Below are 24,844 nucleotides of genomic sequence, written 5' to 3'. Positions count from 1 at the left end.
ACTTATTCTTTAATATAATTTGAAAAACACGTTTTTCACAAAAGTCAAGAATAGGACAATTTTTGAAGCTTAGAAAATGATGTAAAAAATACCTTTTTTAAAAATTGTTTTTTAAGATAATAGTTAATTACCTAATATATTTAATTACCTTCCATTCACCTGTGGGAAATTTAAGTAAAATAAATGAATTTTACTATAGCTATTATTATATTATTATTGGGTAAAGGGATAGTAGATTGTTTTTGTAGGTTCTGGGAGATTAGGACAATTTTGTGAAAAATAAGAAAATTGTGAGTGACGCAGTCACGAGAGATTTTTTATTTTTCATAAAATTGTCCTAGTGTCCCAGACCCTACAAAAACAATCTACTCCGAGCCCATATTCTGCTAACAGTCATTGGATCTCAACCAACACGAGCAGCAATGTCGTGATAGGATAAATCGCAATTGCGATAGGCTACAATCCGACCTTTATCAAAGTCGGAAACGTGATGTTATGCATTTCTCCTCCTTACACGAGGCATCACAACAATTTTTCGCCAGGCAACGCCGGGCAACTGCTGTTTGTGTATGACAAATCGGTTGGAAACTTTCCTCATGTCAGCACATTGTTGGTGTCACCACCGGCGCCAACCTTGTGTGAATGCTCTGAAAAGCTAATCACTTGCATATCTTCTTCCTGTTGGTTAAATTTCGCGTCTGTAGCTCGTCATTTTCATGGTGTAGCAATTTTAATGGCCAGCAGTGTATTAATGAGTCACTGTTGGAATTGGCCAACTCATACATATACCAGAGCGTAATAGTTTGTAGAGATATGAAATGGAATGATAACATAGGGCCAGTTATGGGTAAAGCACATAGTTTATTGATAGAATACGGGGGAAGTTCAATCAGTCTACAAAGGAGACTGCCTACAGATAACTCTTGTGACTGGTTCTAGAATATTGCTCAAATGAGTAGGATCCATACCATATAGGCAAACATGGGATACTGAATGTATGCACAGAAGGGCATTATGAATGTTCACAGTTTGTTTGGTCTGTGGCAGAGTCTCACAGATTACTGGTGGAAATGAACTGGAATACTCTTGAAGATAGAAGTATAGTATTCTGAGAAAGTATATTAACAAAGCTCCAAAAACCAGCTTCAAATGATGACTCTAGGAATATATTACAACCCCCTACATATCTCTCACATAGGGATCGTGAAGATAAGCTTAGAATAATAACTGCATGTGCAGAGACATTCAGACAATCATTCTTCCCCTGCTACATACGTGAATTCAGTGGGAAAAACCATCATAAATAGTGCAATGAGACGTACCCTCCGCCATGCACCTCCTGGTGGTTTGCAAAGTATAGATGTAGATGAATATGTAGATGCAAACCACACTTATTTTTATAGTGATGGCTATTATTTTTTTATGTTTTATGTTTGTATGTACCACCAATAAAGCCTGTGTCACTGTGTAGCTGTATACTTTAATGTGCAACACCATTTGGCATCTAATACTTGTACCCTCGTTAGTTGTTACATTTTGAATGCTGTGAATTATACTAAGTAATTATTTTGCATTATGCTTATCCTCTGTAAACTTTTCTCACTTTCATTCTCATTCTTGGTTTAATTCTCTTTGTAAGTCATATATAAATCATACAATGGTGCTGCAGGCTGCCACACCCACTTTTGCAGTGCCATCTAGTGTTCAAAATTTGTTTTCTCGCATACTGTACTGCAATCTTTCATCAGTCTGCTAATGTTTGTCATCATTCCAAGATGTAGCTATTATGTCAACTGGTTACTTACAGTTCTAGGGCAGGCTGATCCAGCCTGAGAGCTCAAACTGGAAGCAGGCACGCTGCCGCAGGCACTGGCAGGCAGGAATGAGCAAACAGCTTGTGTATTTGCTCACAATCTGACTGGTGGACAAGGCTTGCCAAGCAGCTTACATGCAGCACTCTGAACAAAACACTGCCTAGGGAGAAGACCATGTACAAGGCAATAAGGGTGACTGATTATAATTAATAAAAAAACATTAATGTAAGCCTTAGTTACTTTAAGAAATACATTCTGCTTATTCACGAGTAATGAAATATTGGTTGTCAGTCCTCGAGCTGCCGCAAGATGCAGAATACTCGTAAGAGATGGTTCGTGCAGCTGGGACTTTTCTGCAGTTTTTACTCTCTTCATTATAGAAAACAGTTGTTCACAACCATATGTCGAGCTGAACAAAGATGTGATGTCAGCTGCATTCCTGAGTAGTTTGGGAATATCTGTTCTTGAGCAGTACGCTGTTTCAGACATCTGTCAGTTCTAGTTACATTTATGAAATATCAGTATGTGGCAGAACTGAAAATGGAGTGCCAAATAGTTTGAACTCATTTTGTAGGCATCGAATCTCTTGAAACCTCGCTTCAAAACGTTGACAAAGTTGTGCAATAATTTTTGATAATCACCAAAACTTATTTCTTCAGACAGTTAAAGGGATGAAAACCACTCAAAGTTTCAAATATCAAGTTGCATTTCAGATAAATCAAGTTTGTCCATGAATGAATTAATTTTATCGCATACATTAACAATTAATAGCTCCTTTCCTTGAAGTGAAGCATTTAAGCTATTTAAATGTCTTCTAATGTAAATTAGGAAAGCTAGGTCCACTACCCATGCCTCGTCACGACAGTTGCCTCTCTACTTCCATTTCCATAAACAATACAATCTCTTCACAAATTGCGAAAACTAGCTCAAGAACTTTGGCTCTGCTGAGGCACCGTACTGTGCAGTGATAAAGAATATCACCATAGGCTACTTCCTGGTCGTGCGAAAAGTGTTTGAAGTGGCTGTGGTTGACGGTGTGGCACCTTACAATATTTCACCGCAACCTTCATGATGCTGGCGCATTTTACACTTTCAGCACAAAGGGCTTCCTGGCGCACAAAACAGTGTATGCTTGATATTTCTTTCTGAAATTTCGTCTTGATGTTTTCCTCCAGACAAGTCACAAAACCTTGCTGGCTCCCAACCATTTGCAGGGCCTGTGTTCTGCAGACTCACAGACACCCTCAGATATGTCATGAACTCTGGTAGTGTATTCCATCAGTATCATCACTAGTGGCTCCTCGAAAACCTGTAGTCCCAAATTAACATCCCTCACAAATATCGCGAACTGAGCAACGTCTGTGACATCTGTGGTATCGTCAAGGGCTAACGAAATAGTTTTAAAAGTCTGGCAATTCTGCTTCTGTTGATTTTCCAAATGTGTGCTGATATTGTGGATCCTACGAGTTAACCATTTGCTTGGAGAGGTAAACTCCTTCAAATTCCATAATGTTTGCTGGTGCTAAGTACTCGACGACGGTGGTCAGACATGATTTCACCAAGATACCCACTGATAATGGTGTTCCAGTTGTTGCAATGATGTGTGCAGCATTGTAGCTCGCTTGAAGCGCCATATCATTTGACTATTCGTCGATATGAGCAATCTACAATAGTTGCATAAAACGTATGTAACAAACAAAATCAATAGATATATGGAAAGTATAGAAAAAGTGTGTATTCATTAGTTATATTTACTTATTTATTTTGGGTTAGTTTTACCTGTTGCTGAACTACGCCCGTCAGTTGCTCACCCTTGTGTTTCTTTCTTACGTTACTGTCTAGCTCTTCGTACTGTGTCATGTGAAGAGACATTTAGCGACGCTGTATATTATACTTCTTCGTCTTATTCAGAACTTGATGACACACTAGACACTGACGCAACACTTCTTTCTTAACAGACAAAAACCGTCCTTCTCAACTTGGCGAAAATGGGAATATGCTCTTCTACAACCCGTTATCGCCACTACATCCACTATGATGCCCTAGACGTAACTAAGCGACAGGTACTTAACGCAGCAGTGACCATGTGCATTGAAATGGTCCCTTGTGGGAGGCTTACCGCCTAGCGACTGGTCGTTGCACGAGCCCTTGAGCACTTACAGGTGGCCGTGCCCCATGGCGCTGACTGGGAACAGCTTGCTCTAGGGTACATAGCTTCTTATTATTGCAATGTTTTTAATTCTACGTCTAGATTGGTGTTGTAACCCATTTTTATTTCATATGTAGTCATGTGATTTATTTTATTTTAACAGATATCTGATGATGGAAACCCCAAAACACGTAATACTTGATTAATGAAGTCATTTTCCATTCAGTCAATGACGTTTTTCATCAGCGATCTTTACAGCAGCTTGCAGACTAAATAAATTTTTCAACATGGTCTCATATCTCCAAGGTGACTTTACATCACAGCTATGGGACATCGCAGTATCAAGTGCAGGTGAATGGCTCAGGTACACTATCTGAGCTAACATGAGATTTTGAAAATATGTATACCTAAATAAACACCTTGCAGTAGAATGTTAAATTTGTCCCACACAAATAGATTTTCTGTTGTTCAGCCGTTGATAAAGTCTTAGTTAAAACAAACCTGGTCCCATAACCTGACAAATTTTCTGTTTCTCATACCTAAATAACATTCACAGAATAATGACTCTATCAGTTGATTTTATTCAATTGAAAAAAATAACTGAAACAACTGAACAACGAGAAATAGCAAAAACCATGCTTTTAAATCTTTGAAGTTACTTAATGTAAGTCACAGATATAATCATTAAATTCCAATCTTGACAGTGCGTAATTTGTAAATTATTGACAATGACATTTCACTCCTGAGAGAGAGAGTGTTTTTATAATATACATGAAAATGAACATAAGATCTAATATAGGCCAATTTACTGTTGGTTATCACATTACATCAAGTCAAAACATTCCATAACGCATTTCAAATGGCAGAATTCACACAGGTCGTCAACGAGCCGCTGCGTTGCATCAAGATTTCTTCTGACAAAGTTTTGGGGGTCTCGTCGTCCGCTAACATCAGAAGTTAAGCCATTTTCGCTGTGCTGACTCGTCTTATAGTTGTTAATATTGTACTTTTGGGTTTTCTTAAACTTTGCTATTGTGCTATTCTTTTGGTGGCAGATTTTAAATGCCTCATGATGATTTGGATATTTTTTCCACTGATTGCTCTTCTTTATATGAAGTCAGCTATCCGAAAGTGGAAAATTATTTAGGTTTCACTATAATAAAATAGAGTTGATGCATACACTATATGTAAACAAAAAGGCATGTTGGTGAAGCATTTTTCATTAAATAACAATTCAAGCGAAAAAGTCAGCTCTAATGAAGAAGAAGAATACCGTTGTTTATGACTTATTAGTTATGTAAGAAAAAAATATAATAGATAAGGTAAACAGGCTCTATTTATTACATTATAAATATTTGTTTACATGTTTGTATGTAGAGAAGAGGCCTGTACCTTGGGCCAGCATGTACCTTGAGACAATGTTATATCTCTGGTCCTTACTCTGTAGCTTTATTCTTTTTCACACCGAAAGTTGCCCTCTATAATATGAATAGGCCCTATAGCCAGGTGTTGTTAAGGCCTGTTCTCAAGAAGCGATCTTTCTGTGCAGATATCTGCACAAATATCTGTGCAGATGTGGTATGTTCACACGACCTAACTTCTGTCACCATCTGACAGTGTAGAAAAGAAAAGATATTTCAGGGGCAAGCAACTACAACCTTAAAGTTTATTTCATTTATTCAGAAATGGAGGGAATTCTATTATGGTCTGTATTTGCAACTTGGGTTGCAAAAAACAAAAAGCGAACAAAGTGCCAGAAACGGAAAGACAGATCAAAATGGTCTAATAGTTGCTACTTAAGCAACAAGCAATGAAGTTTACGCACATAAATTTTTTTCCCGAGTTGTAGGGAGAACTAGACGACTGGCCTAATTATTGCAGGCTAGATGTAGCTCATAACTCTTACAGGAAATACTTTGTGAGGAGAGCAATTTCTCGACATATATGGCTGACTGTGACATTGAGATTCCTGGCAATAGGAGCTACAAGGACATAGAATTTGCTATTTCAACAGCAGAACAAGTGCTGTATGAAATCATACCCAACTTAGACAGGGATTCATAGTACCAGGTGATCAAAAAGTCAGTACAAATTTGAAAACTGAATAAATCATGGAATAATGTAGATAGAGAGGTAGAAATTGACACACATGCTTGGAATGACATGTCGTTTTATTAGAACCAGAAAAATACAAAAGTTCAAAAAATGTCCGACAGATGGCGTTCATATGATCAGAACAGCAATAATTAGCATAACAAAGTAAGACAAAGCAAAGATGAAGTTCTTTACAGGAAATACTCATTATGTCCACCATCATTCCTCAACGATAGCTGTAGTCGAGGAATAATGTTGTGAACAGCACTGTAAAACATGTCCAGAGTTATGGTGAGGCATTGGCGTCAGATGTTGTCTTTCAGCATCCCCAGAGATGTCAGTGGATCACAATATACTTGCGATTTCAGGTAACCCCAAAGCCAAAAATAGCACGGACTGAGGTCTGGGGACCTGGGAGGCCAAGCATGACGAAAGTGGCGGCTCAGCACACGATCATCGCCAAACGACGCGCGCAAGAGATCTTTCACGCGCCATCTGTCGGACATTTTGTGAACTTTGTTTTTTTTTGTTGTAATAAAACCCCATGTCATTCCAAGCATGTGTGTCAATTTTTACCTCTCTATCTACATTATTCCGTGGTTTATTAAGTTTTCAAATTTATACTGACTTCTTGATCACCCTGTATATCTGGAAAGTTGTATTATTGTGGTAGTGAATTCTACAGTTCACTTCTAAATCACTCTTGTTGTGAAATATATATTGCAAATAGCTCTTTAAGCTATCCTGAAGGATGATTTCATGAAGGCAATTACAGTACTGTACTGGCACCTCAGTTCTGACAAGTTACGTATGATATTTACATTGTTTTAGACATGTCTGAGAAACAGCATAGTCTTAGAAGCTATAGTTCAGTTTGTTCCTAAGACGAGATTTTCAATTTCCTGCCACACGTCTACCAGCGACATTTGCACCTGAATATAAAATTCCATTCTGAACAGGAATTCACAGCATAACTGGGAAGTTTTACTTGTAGTATCATGATAGTGAATTCTATAGTTCACCTCCAATTCACGCTTGTTATGAGCCACGTTTTGTATTAGAAAGTAAAAGAAGAGTACTAATAACTAAGTCCTTGAAGGCACTGTTCCAAGATCTTCCGTTATCAACTTAAAACAATATTCTCACTGCAGTCGTCTTTAGAACAAATAGGACCAACTTCTTTTTTTGCTATGCTCTCACATCTCTGAGTATGGCATAGAACAGTATACTGAGTGGAAGTATGCTAACAATCTCCTGGCACCAGATCGAATTGATTCCGATACTTTGCTTAGCTCTTTGTGGTAAGCAGTCCACAACGAATGTTTTTTTTTTTTCACTGTGTGGCGTTTTCTTGCTTGCATTAGTGTCATCTGCTCGTAATTTTTCTGTAAAATAGTTATAAGCAGCTGACTTCTTTTTCCCATCACTGTATTTTCTGATTTTGATTTTCCACAAAAGTAGATGACTTCTATACGTTTCGATCAATTCGGCAGTGAACTATCTAAACCACTGGCGTATATCTGTCATTTTAAAATTCGCTTTGCACACACAGACGAGAAACAACCAAGTCTGAAAAACAGCTGAGTCAATACGTTAGAGTGTCAGATTTGCGAAGTCTCTTGTCCACACACTCAAGCTTGTCTGTGCAGATATGATTTGATCCCACAGATTTGAGCAATTTCGCTCAAATTTCCAACTCCAGCGTCCAGATTTGTGTACATCTCATACCTGCACATATCTCCTTTCACACACAATGTGATGTGCGCAGGCAGATCATTCTGTGTGGGTGGGCCTTTATAGGAGTAATGAGCAATTACTTCTGGTTACTACATATATAATTGTGTGCCACACAGAAGCGTGTGCTTCTGTTTGTTCTTAATTCGAGTCTATTCCAGCTACACATACACAAATAGAATTCAAATGTTTATTAACATGAATTTTTAAGCCTAATTTATTTACCAGAAAAATAATTTTTATACATGTTTATTTGGATCTTCAATTTATGTACTTATGTTCAATGAAGTCTATTCATAATACATGCCTTGTTGACTTATTTTAAACTGAGACTCATCGTACAAGAGCACATTGTACTACCTCGAGCCAAATATAACATTTTGAAAAATTGTTTCATTTAATAAACTGATGATGTACTGCGATTCGTTTGATGAGAAATAAGACAAATGGTTGAATAACCATGTCAAATTTCGTGCTAATAAATGTCGATTTTTGGAAATGATGTTTCAATTCTCAGCACTTTACATACATAATGGACTAAGAACATACTGGTACCTTATGAAGTTTGCTTTGGCAATTAATAAACTTTATCACTGTTACTTCGTCAATTCCAATACTATAGTTTTTGTATGATAGCTGGTGACTCCTAACTTCACTTTCGCCATCTGGTACTAGGCTAAGTGAATTGACATGAAAAACAATGTAAATACACATGATGTGATGGTGTCATGATGTGATGGTATGGCCACTATGAATGACCTTGTGTACTTTCATTAAATTAATGAGAAGGTCCCAGAACCTTTTAGAAAAGCGCAGGAAAAAGATACAAGCAGTAACAGAATGTGAACCAATGCATCAGCTGCCTCCCAATTCATATGTTGATACCCTTATCTTCTATGCCACTGTGAATACATTCAGTACATGACTGTGTTTTTTAACTTACACTCCTAAAGACTTCAACTGGCGATCTGTCATTATTTTAATTTAATTGTAGCAAACTGTACCTATACTGACTCATCTTAGAAAGATCCTCAGTATTTGAAACAGGATGTATTAAGGGACAAGTTATAATATAATCCCCATGAAATATGAGCTTCAACTGAATTGATGGAATCCAGTACATCATGTTCTCAGAACTCAGTATGACTACAAAACTCGACAGACATCCCAATATTATGGGCATCATAGTGACATCACAGAGAGTTACCACTGGAGAGAGTTAATTAGTTTAGAGAGATCTACTTCAGATATATTAATTATTTATTCAAATCATGACCTGTTTTGGGATTTTAAAATACTGACACTGGTCATGGTTTGAATAAACAATTAGTACAACTGTAGCAAATCCCCCTAAATTAATTATCATGCCTCTCAGTTGCAGATGTGCTACATACCAAATCTATGCCATATGCCTTGTCTGTTCTATCTCCAGCGTCGTCAAGTATGGGTAACATGGCTATGAAAACCCACAAAAGGTCTAAAGTAATATACTGCATTATCAAATTGTGTGGGAAAAGAAAAATAATGTCGAAAAATACCTTCAGTCAAAGCAACACTTAATACATCAACGGGAAATTGCTGCTACTTCTCAACAGAAACAATCAATTGTTGAAAGCTTAGACAGAGCCAAGAGAAGAAAACAAGCAAAGATCATGTCAGATCACAAGTGCTGAAATTTTTGCAAAAGCAACATTCCATTCAGAAACCTCCATAATCACTTTTTGTTTACAGGTGATTTCAAGGTACTAAGCTTTGTCTTCTGGTAATTAGCATGACAACCTTTCATATTTATATAGCTGATCATTAAAAAATACAAAAGAAATTAGATGTGAATTTTTCCAAAAGTAGAGGCTAAATTTAGATTTATATATCTGATCATTTACAAAAAAAAGAATTAGATGCGAATTTTTCCAAAAGATTTCAGTTCCATTATAACACAATTATTATTCATTTGTATGAATGCAAGCTGTCTGTTCTTTTAGACATGTCTGAAAGAACCGATACCATGTGGAATCCGCAGCTGTGATATGTAAACCGATGGTGGATGGAGGGGGGGGGGGGGAGACAAGAAAGGGAAGGCGCTATCAATGTCAGTTGTGTTGAGGACTTTAAGTGGAATCAGTGGCAATGAGTGGAAAAGGGTGGCACACCAAGGTTTGAACCCAGGATCTCCTGATTACTAGGCAGTTGCATTAACCACTGTGCCATCCAAACACAGTGTTTATCACAATTGCATGGACTATCTCAGCACACCTCTCGGCTGACCCATATTCCCATATAGCACCACCTACCTGCAGTCTCCATCCATGACCTCCATGCTCCCTACTTTGAGACTCCCACAGGAGGTCAGACTTAATTGTGCACCAGCACTGAAGGTGGTAAAGTCATTGCTCATCAAGGCAAATCGATTATATGAATTTGTGGTTGTCTGTTCCTTCGGACATAAGCAAAATAATAGATACTGTATGTAATCTGCAGCTGTAACATATATTAACTAAGTTGAAGGTGGAGGCGGCGAGAAAGGAAAGGGGAGGAACTGTTGATGTCAGCTGCACTGGAGCTTTATGAGCGTCAGCGGTGATGAGTGAATATGTGTGCCTGACTGGGATTCGAACCTGGGACCTCCTGCTTACTAGGCATTGTGTTGACCACTGCACCATCTCTGTATGGACTACCTTGGCATGTCTCATAGCCGACCCACAATCTCACATAGCGCCACTTATCTGAAGTCCCTGTCCAGATCCTGCATGATGATGATGATGTTTGGTTTGTAGGGTGCTTAACTGTGCAGCCATCAGCGCTCATACAAAGTCCCAATTTTCACACAGTCAAATTTTTTCACATTGAAATCTAACCACTGTCACAAATGATGATGATGATGATGATGATGATATGATGAGGACAACACAAACACCCAGTCTCTGGGCAGAGAAAATCTCCAACCCGGCCAGGAATCGAACCCAGGAACCAGTGATACAGAGGCAGCAATGCTAGCCATTAGACCACAAGCTGTGGACCATGTCCTCCATGCTCGCTACTTTGAGTTTACAACAGAAGGTCGAATGCAATTGCACACTGATGGAGTCATTGCCCATCCAGGCAGACCTCTTATTTCGGACAAGTCTGAAGGTACAGGCACTGTGCAGTATCTGCAGCTGTGGTACATTTTATGTACATTAGCGAGACAAATCGATTATATGAATGTGTATTGTCTGTTTTTCGGAGAGGTCATATAGAACAAACACTATGCATTCATATAACTGGTTGGCTTTGATGGGCAATGGCTCCTCCACCTGCAGTGCAGTGTGCAATTGTGTACGGCCTCCCGCTGCAATCTCAAGATAGCGAGCTTGGAGGACACAGAAAGTGTCTGCAGATAAGTAGTGCTAGGTGCAAATGCAGGCTGGCCGAGTGGTGTGCCAAGATAATCTACTCAATAGTGATAAACAATGTTTCCAAATGGAGCAGTGGTTAATGCAACTGTACAGTAAGCAGGAGATTCTGGGTTTGAATCCTGGTCTGGTACACATTTGCGCTCACTGCCACTAATTCTGTATAATGTTTTGAATGCAGCTGACATCAATAGTTCTTTCCCTTTCCTGTCCTTCCCCCCCTTCCCCCCTTCCACCTTCAATTTACATAATAGTATTCATTTCCTTTATCTCAAGATAAAACAAGACTGCACGATTATTCAAAAAGATGGAACCAATTTAATTAACTGGCATTTCACAACATATATATGGGACATGAACAGCCTGTATACTGTAGGGAAGAGGAAGGTCCAATGTTTTTTTTTGTTTACCACTAGTTGCATAATATAATGCCCTACCTGCGATGTAATAGCATACTATTTTCTATCTAAGTATTAAGATTTAACGATATAATTTAAGCACTAAGTCATGAACTGTGCTGGAAGTCAGCGGATATGTACGCCAGGAATAATATGAGCGGCGTATCATTATTATCTGTGTTTTGTTCAAAGAATGGGCTCCGGTCTTTTCTCTCTCTTCTTCTTTAATTCTCAATGTTGTGCGCCTTTCTGACATCATCTTACGCCATCAGGCTCCTATTTTCTTCCAATTTGTTCAAATGAACTAAACTTGTATTCCTGTTAGGAATTTATTTAATCATTCCATTGTTATCGCCAACTGCGACTAATGATAGGATCTCATTATAAATACTTTATTCTTTCGCTCCAGAGTTGGGCTAAGATTATTGTAATTTCCAAGTATTTCGCCGAAATACGACACAATCTTTGCTATGTTCAAAACTGTGAGAATTATTCACAGAATGTTAGACTTCAGTTCAAAAAAACTTATTTTGTTAAATAATAATTGTTTAATTTAACATTTCTATTTCATTTCGTAGTAGCAATCACAAATTACCAAATTAAAAATGCTATAGATTTTTTTATAACATTTTTTCTTACGATGCCAACATGATACTCACGAGATTAAATTAAATCATTCTGAATCTCTCGCGAGGCGAGAAGCTGGTTAGAGTGTTCCTTGAGGTTACAAAAACGCAAATTAAACGCTTTTCAGCACACTACAAGTCTACTGACCTTCACTTCAAGGAATGAACGGCAAAAAATAGTAGAATAAACTAAGAAGTGATCATCTTATGCATTCGATAGTACTGTGCGCATTTTCTGATAAAAATAATTTTTGTTCGAAAAAACTAAAAAGTGGCTTGTGTGAAATACTTAATACGTTTACTTTTAGTTAATGATAAGGAGTGATACATCTAATTAATCCACATACTAATAGTTGTGAGAGATGTTTAAGTAATAAAGATAAGCAGTCTCATGTTCATAATTAAAAACAAAACAAAAAATCAAGAATAATTGGGACACATTAAGTTGAACAAATTCTGCTTAGTAATCAAAAAATGCTAATTTGTCCAAATTACGATAAGAACTTGAGATTTCGTCAGTCTGCTATTTCGAGACATAATTAGTTTGAAATATTTATTCAGTTACTGAATTATTACAAATATACGAATATACTTAAGTTTATTTTACATCTATTACAATTTACGCTAGCTGGAGCCTAAACTTCCATAATTCCACAATCATATTTATGAAATACCATAGTTAAAAACGTTAGTATATTTGGCGCTCAAAACGAGTGGCCACACGTAAGAATAAATTGTACCTAAAAATTTGAATGTCAATTTCTATTATAAAACTTGTATTTCTATTACATATATCCATCTGATGTACTGTACCACGACGTGGAAACAGTCAACCAATCCTGTTTATGACAAATTGTACATCTTTAAGGTAAAAACTGATTCAAATGAATTTTTGTTCTGTCAATATAGTAACTTTCTTTTATAGCATTCTTTTCCTTTGATTCTCTACAGAAAGTAAAATCTTAGTTAGTTGTAGTTTAGCTCAGTGATTTTGGAAGGGTGTGTTACGAAAAATCCAATTTTGCAAAAATCGACGTAAGATTGTTTTGCGCGTGAAGATAGAGAACATAAAATGGCCGATTTGGCCGCTCAATGATAAAAGAGCATCGTAGTCAGGAATATTATTTATTGTATTACTATTATTTACTGTTACTTATACATGTATGTTACTGTTAAATATTACTAGACAACATCAGATCCGAGTTAATGAATATGAAACAAGCTTCTGCACCTATTTTGAGCCAAGTTAATAAACTGGACAGTGATGTTGAAAATCTAAAAACTTCGCATTCCGCAGTAAAGTCGGATGTGGAAGAGTTAATATCTGCCGTTACAAATCTCAAAGTAAATAACCAAAAGATTTAAGACGAACAGCTACAATCTCACAAAAAGCAAATAAATATTGGAATATCCAACTGGATAACCACTAAGGAGACGGAACTTGATGCAAAAATTAATGTTGCCGGCGACAACGCTGTGCAGCGCGCACGGGAAAAAATATGTTCTGCCGTACTAGCGAATTTAGACGCCGCGTACAATGCGCGAGACGAACAAAAAGAATCAAACGAAGAAGTGCCTATGTGGAGACGGGAGATGAACAATCGCGTCCGAAATTTGGAGAATGCCGTTTCAACGGACAGCAGAACGGAAATGAATTTTCCTATGCAAGCAACCGACGAACGACGACAATGCACCGAAAACGACATTCGGGAATCAAAGAATATTCCAAATGCCAGACTTGTCGCCAGCAAAATGTAATTACGAAGACGAACGTATAATGAATTCAGCGAAGATTCTACTCAAACATCGCCATTTTCAAACATTTGCCGAGGAGAAGAAGTCCATTCAACCAATTGTATTTATACGTGCATTAAGGAATATCTTACCCAGATACTGGTCTGAATATCAATAAATTCAGTTCGTGATGTCACACATCACTGGTGACACGGCACTATGGGCAAGTGAAACCGCTAAACTATGCAATACGCTTGCGAATTCGAGAAAGCTTTCCTCGCAAGATATCGGTCAACAGGAAGTTTATACCCCGTAACTGTGCAATCCGAAAAAAGAGTGTTTGCGCAAGTATTTTGAACGATATATTGAGAAAACGAGATACTGGTCTGAGCCTATCTCACACAAAGAAGTACTACGTATATTAAAGACAAAATTACCGATCAACCTTAGGGAGAAGTTAATAACTGTACCAGATGAAGATTTGGAGCATTTTCTTTCGGTGATCGACTCTTTAGACCTAATTCAAGAAGACGCAAAGTCCTACAAAGCATTCATGAATAACTACAATAGTTGTCACCGTGTTGATAATCCGAGTAGTAATGAACAGAGTGAACATAATCAGCGCAGAAAAGGTCAATACGGCAAAACGAAGGTACCTGGTTACAACAATAATCCGAGCCATGTTTCGAATGACGCGAATACCGATTACGTAGCCAATAAACGGAATTATGGCGACGGTAACTCGGGAAACGGCACGAACTGTAAGCGCAAGGTCGGAAATGGAAATAATTACCATGACGCTAACCACGATAAAGACACCGTGGAAAAAGCTGAAGGAAATCAATGGAGCAACAACAACGGTCCTCCGAATCAGTCAAACACAAATCACAGCGAGTAGAACTACTCGCTATGTTGGCAGATTCGCAAATTTAGTCCATTTTCTGAAGTCTGTCTCTCCTAATTGGATCACTAATCTGCGTCCATTTTTTTAATATATTTGAGGATGTTCTATACTATGTTTCTACATTGTGGCATGTGACAACGTATTGTTCTATTAGTAAAAAATCGCCGATCCGCAGCTATTTCCGATCTTTTGTAATCTCAGTCTACTAGGCCTAATGCGCCAGTTAATTTGTAATCACATTTTAGACAAATACGTATGGCATCCGATGTGACATTTCACGATGATGAGTAATTACTTGTGGCGGTTTTAGTTAGGTCTATGAATAATAATTTTCAGAAATGTTACGAACACAAATTTATTTTATTACTAATGAGAGGGTGGTGATTACGGTTTCTTGGCTATATATTTTCTCCAATTTGTACAGAGACTACGGATTGTACCTACGGTTTATTTCGTAATTTAACAGTTTGTAGTACGCCTCTTGCGCCTGGCAGTGAAACGTAGAAGAAACGGGACGTTGAAACCGGCAGGCATTTGTATTGGACTGTGACGGGTTGGGGGCGAAGGGTACGAGGGTTTGGAATCGGGAAATCCTGTCGGCGGCCGGTTTAAGGATAACGGCACTGAAGAGAACCAAGCGGAAGGCTCTGCCGAAAAGCGAAGCGGGTACTGAGCGGCCGAAAAGGGAATCGGACACTGAGCTTTTTCCAGTTTTTTTTTTTCTAATAATTCCCTGACTTTTCCCGGTTTTCCAGAACGCTGGACACTCTGTATTATTAATTTACGACTTTCAATATCTGAGGAAGGAAAGGAAGACAGGAGCACCAACAAAAATTACGTGTGATCTGAAATATCCCCACAGCACCAATAAATGGTGGGCTCAATGTTTAACTGTCTTCTTACGGTGATATGAATGAAGGTATAAAAATTAACTTACAAAATTTCAACCAACAATGAAAACTCCATTCTTACATGTTTATTGCGGCTTAGTCACAGGCACATTTGGGAACAAAAACAGCATTTAGTCAACATAGTGATTTTCAGTAACATATGACTTTTTTTATCATATAATACAATCTTTTGCAACACATACATGTAAGTATAAAAATAATATTTTCTTTGTGTTTTCATGTTACTATGGAAATAATTTACAATAAAAAGATAGCTCTGTTGTTATATCTATTTTATATTTCATACTTGCTTCTTTTCTGGTAACAATTTTTCATATTATCCTAAATTCTGGAAAAAAATGCATTGCATTTAAATTAAATCCACAGAACATTGTTACAAAAAATATTCAAGACGCGACACATTTGTAACTTAAATTTGTAGCAACCTTGTTGCCAATATGGAATAAATAACATTAATAAAATATTTACAAAATAAAACATTTCTGGAAAAAATACTGCTCTACAGGCCTTGTACAAATTTCCCTACAAAATTATGGATTGTGAAACAAATACACAGTCGTGTTGCTAAGTGATCTTTCAGCTATTAACCTTTCAGTTCAATTAAGATATTAACCTTTCAGTTCAAGCCCATAAATAATTACACAGTGTCAGATCTTACACAAAACTTCTTAGCTGATACCTTTCTTCATAAACTTTGCAAAAGTGATGTAAGAAAAATATATATCTATAAAAAAACAGAACAAGGCAGTAAAAGTTTTCTATCATTTAACATTCAATTACAAATCCCCTACAAGGCCAATTACAAATTAAATTCTTGTGCTGCTACACATTTGGAGTTCTCATTTGTAAACTAATGTATGAAAAATATCAGATACTTTCATTACAATTCTTTCATGGCCAAATTCTCTGCACTGATGACAATCTTAAAAACACTCTTTTGACTCTCTAAAATGCAAGAACTCTACAACAATCTTACAGGTAGGGAATATGGACATACTTGAGATAAAACCATTCTATACTATTTATGGATCAGTGACTCAAGATTTTACACAGCAAAAACCTTTTTGATTAATATCACTACACAGTAAACTGCGTTAGGAGAGCACCCCATGGGAAATTGAGAAATCTAACTCTAGCATTTTTCTAAATTTTCTGGAAATCTTGAAGATATGCAAACAATTGACTTGTTGTACAGATTAAGTAGGCCACAAATAGCTGTAGTGTCAAATGATACAAGTAATGCAACAATTTATCAGTTCACAAAGCTAACAAGCACAATATGCACATTCTTTAATGATCAAGTGGTGACAAGTGTATACACAAATTCTCAGCTTCCACACTATATTTTTTTTATATTTAAGCACCAATTTAAAAATCAATCTGATAAAAATATACCTTTCTATTGTCATCTTATAAGCAATACAACATTCCTTACGAAGAAGGCAATAATGCCAGCATAAATATTTTGCAGGCAAGTACTACAAAAGTATCAAAAAAGCAGTATTAAAGCTCACTGACACTGTGAGCTCTGGGAAAAAATTATTGTATAACACAATCTAAAAAAAAAATTCCCTCTAGAAATTTTGCCTTTTCAACGAAGGCAATACAGAGCAATGTGTGTTTTCTTGGTCACTTCCACAGATTAAATAGTTCAAAAAATAAGATTGCACTGACAAGGTACTAATTAGTTAAAATGTGATAAATAGGCCACAATTCAGTCAGCATTTCACAGAAATTCTTGCATCCTACAAGTTTAAGCATCCATAAAACAATTTGTTCCACACAGACAGTTATTTTGGTTCTAATACATCAATAGGTCCCATGATACATGGGCATAAATGATATTGCTACGCGAACATAACACATATTGTTATATTCTGAAAATTGTCAGAATTTTCTTAAGCTAACATGAAATAGTTGCACATTAGAAGAACTACTAACACATAATTCATTGTTCATGTATCCTAAAGAAATGTAAAATTGTGACAGAAAACTTTCACAAGTTTATTGTGATTAAAACAATGAATAGCTTTAGGCAGTGTTCCCACCAGAATGCGGCCATATAATGCCCTCGACAACTGCCAATACTTTTGACAGCTGGACAATACATTTTTGAGGCACAAAAACTAGAGGTTGATGTACATGGCAACTTAAATCCTCAGTGGGCGGGGTTACAACAACTAGATAGAAGAGATGATATATGGAAAAAGACAACACAAACTGTAAACAACTTGCATCAACAAAAATAACAAACACCAAACACTATCAATAGTGAAGTTTTTGTTAAATGGTGTGGAAGTAATGTTACCTCTACTCCTTTGTTGCCTGAACAGGGAGAGATATGGATTCTGGGCAGAATGTAACCAAAAACCTCTACCTCTATTGATTAAACTGGGAAGTCACCTTATAAACAGAAATAGAGGTTTTTGCTTAAATTCGCCTAGAATCCTGCTCTCTCCCTGATCAAACAACAGAGGGAATAATTAGCACACTTCCTCATCTGCTGTTAATATATACTTCACTACTGTAATGTGTGGTATTGGTTATCTATAGTTGCGTGTCGCCCCCAGGTGTTTGCAGTTTGTTTTGTCTTTCTGCACACAGTCTTTTGTTTCCGGCTGACGTGACACCATCCACAAGGGAATTTAACATTCTGTGCGCAGTTTCATCTTTGCCCCGAAAATGGCAGGGTGTTCACTTGAAGTATTGGCCTTTGTCAAGTATGTTACCCGGCTGCATTGCTGTATGTTATTTGAACATATGATACACTGGGAGATGCTCAAGTTTCACATCCTTTGGCAGTATTGATGACAGATAATATAAAAGTAAAATGAAGTCTTACAGAAAAGATTACTACAAGAAGAAAGAAAAAAAAATATTTGTATTTTCAGCATAGTGAAAATGATTGTGGGCTTTGTAGTTCTTAATTACTGAGTAAACTGCACAGTACACATTCTCAAACTTTTAATATGATGGGTGAGGGAAAGTGGTGAGATAGCACAGTAATTAGTCTTTCATATTTACACACATCTTTGTGACAAAGCATTTTAACAAAAATAAATTGTACATTAAGATAAATGAAAAAGTCTGAGTTAATATGTTTCACTGAATCTGTACAGAAATTTGAATCTGTAAGGACAATTTGGAAGCTCAATGCTTAAAACTGTACAGGAGATTCCTACCACAACAGGAACTCTCATCACATTAGACCAACTTGTCATGTACTATTCATCTATGTTAGAGAAGATAACATAAAACAATTACATCTTTTATCACATAACTTCCTCTTGAAGTACTTACTTAATCATGTACATTTACTGTGTGAGCAAAAAGAAACCTCATGCATTTAAAATCAGATCACCTACAATATGAAGGAGAAGTGAAGTAATAAAGGAAAGAACAGAAACATTTCACTGCCACAGAAACATATTACACATTATCCATAAACAATGAACACAACCATGGTAGGGGGGATCAGACATGGATTTCACACAGCTTCTACAAATAACTACACACCAACAATGTAAATAAGCTAATGAGGAGCTTCCTGTGGTTGCGGTAGCTGCTGAGGTACAAATTCTTCAACTTCTTTGTAGACAAGTTCTGGAAGCCAATCACAAACTAGTAAAACAAGGTGAACTGCTACATGGTGAAACACATATTTCAACAAAACGTATAAGTTAATGATCTTTAGTAAGAAAGCCCTAAGTTACCTTTCCATTGTTCAACCGTTAATTCCATATCTTCAAAACTCTGATCATATGGTGCTGAAACAGGCTCATCAGTTGGATCAGCATACTGACTCAAGTACTTGTGACCCAGAGCTTGCTCTGCTGTGATTCTTTTGTCAGCATCCAGCTCCAACATTTTTTCTAATAGGTCAATAGCTTTAAACAAATACATGCTGAAATTACTTGACAATAGGGCTATAAATCAGAATGAAAGATTATATATATCTTTTCTCCACTATTAGTTTAAAATCTATGCCTAAACTTCTGAAATCAACAAAATAAGTAATCTATTCTTGTAGTTTCCTCCACACATTTAAAGTTAAGAAACAACTGTACCAATCTTTACACCAACAATCACTGTTATTACACACAGCTTCTGAGCGATTACAGTTCATAAATATTAAACAAGAAACAAAATTCAATGGCATTTGGATACTGATGCTGCACCTGCTGAAATGAAAACAAAAATTTAAATAAAATCAAGGTATATAAGGTTTAGGCAATAACGTCACCTCGGTGCTGGGCTCAAATGTTGCAGCACAACAGGAAAAGATTATTGCCGATAAAGAGATACCAGCAACAGACAGAGATCTGGCAACTCCAAGTGATACACAGAACATGCAACCAAAGTCGAGAGCAGAAGAGATCGTAACTTACACATGACAAAGACCATAGAATAAGAAAAATAATGAGAATGAAAAAGAAATTAAAACTATACAAAGAGAAAGCAAATGTGAAAAACAGATAAATGTCTGGACAAGAATATGGGGACATGACTTTGGCAGGGATAGATGTGCATCAAGTTTTCAAATTCTGTCAACAATGAGGTCATTAGCAATCAAGTAAAGCCACTTACAGGGCAAAGGTGGAGAAGAATATCAAGCATGTCTTTTCCAAAATAATAGCCTTTTTACAAATATCTCAGCTGTTGATGGCAGATAAATGAGAGCCCTCACTGACTTCGTAGATGCCAAAAAATGCACTAGAATACCAATACAAACTTTTTAGTCACAGTAGTAAATGACATTGAAAAATCTTGTGACCTGACGTGCCTGAGTTCATATCGAGTTCAGTCTGTGAACTCTATTTCCCAGATTTTCTTTCCTTCAATGAAAGATGAATACTCATGACTCCTGACTGCCACACTGTCCGATTCCCAGTGCTATTTGTGCAGAATGGTACTGATGAACAAGATTCGAGATTCATGTACGGCTCTACCTTAAGCTGCCTCACTCTTGCAATTTACGGTCATGCGCCCTTAATGTTGACATTTATATCACACATACAAATTTAACTTAATACACACAAGATCAGTCTTGGCGTGTTCCAGTAATACTTGGGCGTTGCAGGCAATTGTAAGAGAGAATTGTTTAAAACTCACCATTCATCCACTTCATTATGTTTTTTACATCATAAATACCTAATTTATCTTAAAATTTGGACATCCGGCTGCATTAGGTTTCTGCATGACAATGCTCTTATTAAAGTTCTGGATATTGTGAAGCTAAGCAGGTTAATGCATATTTGCCAAGCCATTCCACCATTCGTAATTGGATGGTGTGTAGAGACACAGATGTAGCTACTACAACTGTTCCATTTCTTGATCGACTTAAAAGATTCCTGCATTACACTGAAAGCTTTTTGAATATAAAAAAGATGAGATCTTTTTAAAGGACCCCATACCATGTTTCAGCATAAAGGAAACATTCTGTAACAGCATATATTCTGCCAACAGTTCATTGATTTCTTCACCATCACTGTTCTTAGAGGCTACATTCCGAAGATTTTTGGTTGGTTGGACATTGCTTCCAGAAAGGACATCCATTCCCCTGGATGTATTTTTAGGGAGATACGAATCATTAAGATTTCACAAATAACGAGAGGAAATACATGTTGACCTGAATAAACATTATATGTCTAAGGTTTGGCATGTGCCCCTCAGATAGCTTGGTAACAATTGCTTCATATTAACAATCCTATACCCAACTGGCACATAATACTCCTCGAATTTAAAGGGTTTTTACCAACTCTATGATCTCATTGGTACAGTCTAGATCTCTGTTCCCTATAATGGACAACATTACACTATTACTCTGCATGGTGCTCACTTCCGAGAGCTCAAGGCTATAGTTACAGAGTACTCACAGAATTTACCACAGTCCAGTTAAGAAATTCTGGTTTCACTAAACTATAATAATAATAATAATAATAATAATAATAATAATAATAATAATAATAATTATTATTATAGTTTAGTTTATTATTATTATTATTATTGTTGTTGTTGTTGTTGTTGTTGCTGCTGCTGCTGCGGCTTTTGTAATCTTCACTCAATAGACTGGTTTGATTCATCTCTCCACACTACTCAATCCCCTATAAGGCTCTTTAATCTATGCGTATCTACACCCTACATCACATTAAACATGCATACTGTACATCTACATCTACATCTACATTTATACTCCGCAAGCCAACCAACGGTGTGTGGCGGAGGGCACTTTACGTGCCACTGTCTTTACCTCCCTTTCCTATTCCACTCGCGTATGGTTTGCGGGAAGAACGACTGCCGGAAAGCCTCCGTGTGCGCTCGAATCTCTCTAATTTTACATTCGTGATCTCCTCGGGAGGTATAAGTAGGGGGAAGCAATATGTTCGATACCTCATACAGAAACGCACCCTCTCGAAACCTGGACAGCAAGTTACACTGCGATGCAGAGCGCCTCTCTTGAAGAGTCTGTGATGGTGCTAAACATCTCTGTAACGCTATCACGCTTACCAAATAACCCTGTGATGAAATGCGCCGCTCTTCTTTGGATCCTCTCTATCTCCTCTTTCAACCCCACCTAGTACGGATCCCACATTGATGAGCAATACTCAAGTATAGGTCGAACGAGCGTTTTGTAAGCCACCTCCTTTGTTGATGGACTACATTTTCTAAGGAATCTCTCAATGAATCTCAACTCCGCCTTACCAACAATTACTTTTATATGATCATTCCACTTCAAGTTGTTCCGTACGCATACTCCCAGATATTTTACAGAAGTAACTGCTACCAGTGTTTGTTCCGCTATCATATAATCATACAATAAAGGATCCTTCTTTCTATGTATTCACAATACATTACATTTGTCTATGTTAAGGGTCAGTTGCCACTCCCTGCACCAAGTGCCTATCCGCTGCAGATCTTCCTGCATTTCGCTGCAATTTTCTAATGCTGCAACTTCTCTGTATACTACAGCATCATCCGTGAAAAGCCGCATGGAACTTCCGACACTATCTACTAGGTCATTTATGTATATTGTGAAAAGCAATGGTCTTATAACACTCCCCTGTGGTACACCAGAGGTTACTTTGTCTGTTGACGTCTCTCCATTGAGAACAACATGCTGTGCTCTGTTTGCTAAAAACTCTTCAATCCAGCCACACAGCTGGTCTGATATTCCGTAGGCTCTTACTTTGTTTATCAGGCGACAGTGCAGAACTGTATCGAATGCCTTCCAGATGTCAAGGAAAATGGCATCTACCTGTGAGCCTGTATCTAATATTTTCTGGGTCTCATGAACAAATAAAGCGTGTTGGGTCTCACACGATCGCTGTTTCCGGAGTCCATGTTGATTCCTACAGAGTAGATTCTGGGTTTCTAGAAATGACATGATACGTGAGCAAAAAACATGTTCTAAAATTCTACAACAGATCGATATCAGAGATATAGGCCAATAGTTTTGCGCATCTGCTCTAAGACCCTTCTTGAAAACTGGGACCACCTGTGCTCTTTTCCAATCATTTGGAACCTTCCGTTCCTCTAGAGACTTGTGGTACACGGCTGTTAGAAGGGGGGCAAGTTCTTTCGCTTACTCTGTGTAGAATCGAATTGGTATCCTGTCAGGTCCAGTGGACTTTCCTCTGTTGAGTGATTTCAGTTGCTTTTCTATTCCTTGGACACTTATTTCGATGTCAGCCATTTTTTTGTTCGTGCAAGGTTTTAGAGAAGATACTGCAGTGCGGTCTTCCTCTGTGAAACAGCTTTGGAAAAAGGTGTTTAGTATTTCAGCTTTACGCGTGTCATCCTTTGTTTCAATGCCATCATCCCAGAGTGTCTGGATATGCTGTTTCGATCCACTTACTGATTTAATGTAAGACCAGACCTTCCTAGGATTTTCTGCCAAGTCGGTACATAGAATTTTACTTTCGAATTCACTGAACACTTCACGCCTTTGTCTTCCATTGCAATTTTAACCCACGACACATCCCTCCATTACCAAATTTACTGTTCCTTCATTATTCCAAGTGTGATATCAACCTGGGTTCTTTCAGTCAAGTTGTGTCTAAATCTTAAAAGTTCGCCTGACTCACAGTGTGAGAGTAATGGAAATGCTGAAAACTTTAAATTGGCAGACTCCTGAAAATAGGTGTCAGTTATCTCATGAAAGACAATTTACAAAGTTTCCAGAACCAGTATTATGTGAACACTAAGAGATATTATTCATCCCCTCATCTATCTCTCCAGTAGGGAATGTGAACATAACAATAATTACAGCACGCATGGAGGCCTTTAAGTCATGATTCTTGTGCTTTATATGGGACTGAAATTGGAAGAAACCCTAAAACATGGTATCATGCTAAGTGCTCTCTGACATGTACTTCACAGTGGTTTGAAGAGTACTGACGTAGATGCAGACCTACATGCACATCATCCAATCAAGGAAGGAACCTCTACAAAAGTTTCTTAAGGGCAAGTACAGAAGTAACCAAGAGAAATGATACACAGTAGGCAATGGCACACACTGTACTTAGAACATGAACTTAATAATATTTCAAGTTGCCGTTCTGGAAAAGAACAAAAATCAAAGAAATTACCTAGTGGATTGGCTCCTTTAAATACTTCTTTGAAGTCTTTCTTCTTTAATGGTGGTAATGACTGAATATAATTTCTTGCCTAAAATAGAAAAATAACACGGGTGAAAAACATATTATACCTACAGAAATAAAGTAAACACAATTTAACCATAAAATACTTAAAACTAGAACAATACAGATGACAGTGGGGCCTCTGATACATGACGCACTATCTATGGATTTCAACGCAGAAACAAAAAATTACAAATCAACGTTCTTACTTCTTATTTTGTTTCTGCATTGTTAACCATAATTTAAAGAGGCCAATGTCTACTTCAAGAAATATAATTCAACTGAATTATTTATCATTTAATTTTTTTCAGCTAGCTTTACAGTTTTTAAAGATGTCCCAAAACAAAAAGTTAACTTTCTTTAAATTCAAATCCTAAAACTCTAAAAAGAATCCAGTCAACAAGTTTCAATATTATGAAATTTTCATTCAATGTAATCCACAACACAAC

At 37.2% G+C, this 24,844-nt stretch overlaps 1 protein-coding gene across 2 annotated transcripts in view; it reads right to left on the bottom strand.

Annotated features, from left to right (window-relative positions):
* Positions 1 to 15,786: 15,786 nt before the first annotated feature.
* The window catches only part of LOC124794859 (mitogen-activated protein kinase p38b), a 102,068-nt gene continuing 93,010 nt past the window's right edge, over positions 15,787 to 24,844 (bottom strand). For both annotated transcript variants that reach the window (XM_047258528.1, XM_047258529.1), the window contains exons 8-10: positions 24,345 to 24,423; positions 19,470 to 19,643; positions 15,787 to 19,359 (exon numbers count right to left, since the gene is read on the bottom strand). In XM_047258528.1, coding sequence (XP_047114484.1) covers positions 19,289 to 19,359; positions 19,470 to 19,643; positions 24,345 to 24,423 — 324 coding nt within the window. In that variant the 3' untranslated portion in view covers positions 15,787 to 19,288. The remainder of the gene's footprint in view (positions 19,360 to 19,469; positions 19,644 to 24,344; positions 24,424 to 24,844) is intronic.

The sequence above is a fragment of the Schistocerca piceifrons genome, chromosome 4 (genome assembly GCF_021461385.2).
Source record: "Schistocerca piceifrons isolate TAMUIC-IGC-003096 chromosome 4, iqSchPice1.1, whole genome shotgun sequence".
Taxonomy (NCBI): Eukaryota; Metazoa; Arthropoda; class Insecta; order Orthoptera; family Acrididae; genus Schistocerca; species Schistocerca piceifrons.
This window is presented reverse-complemented; position numbering and strand designations above follow the sequence as displayed.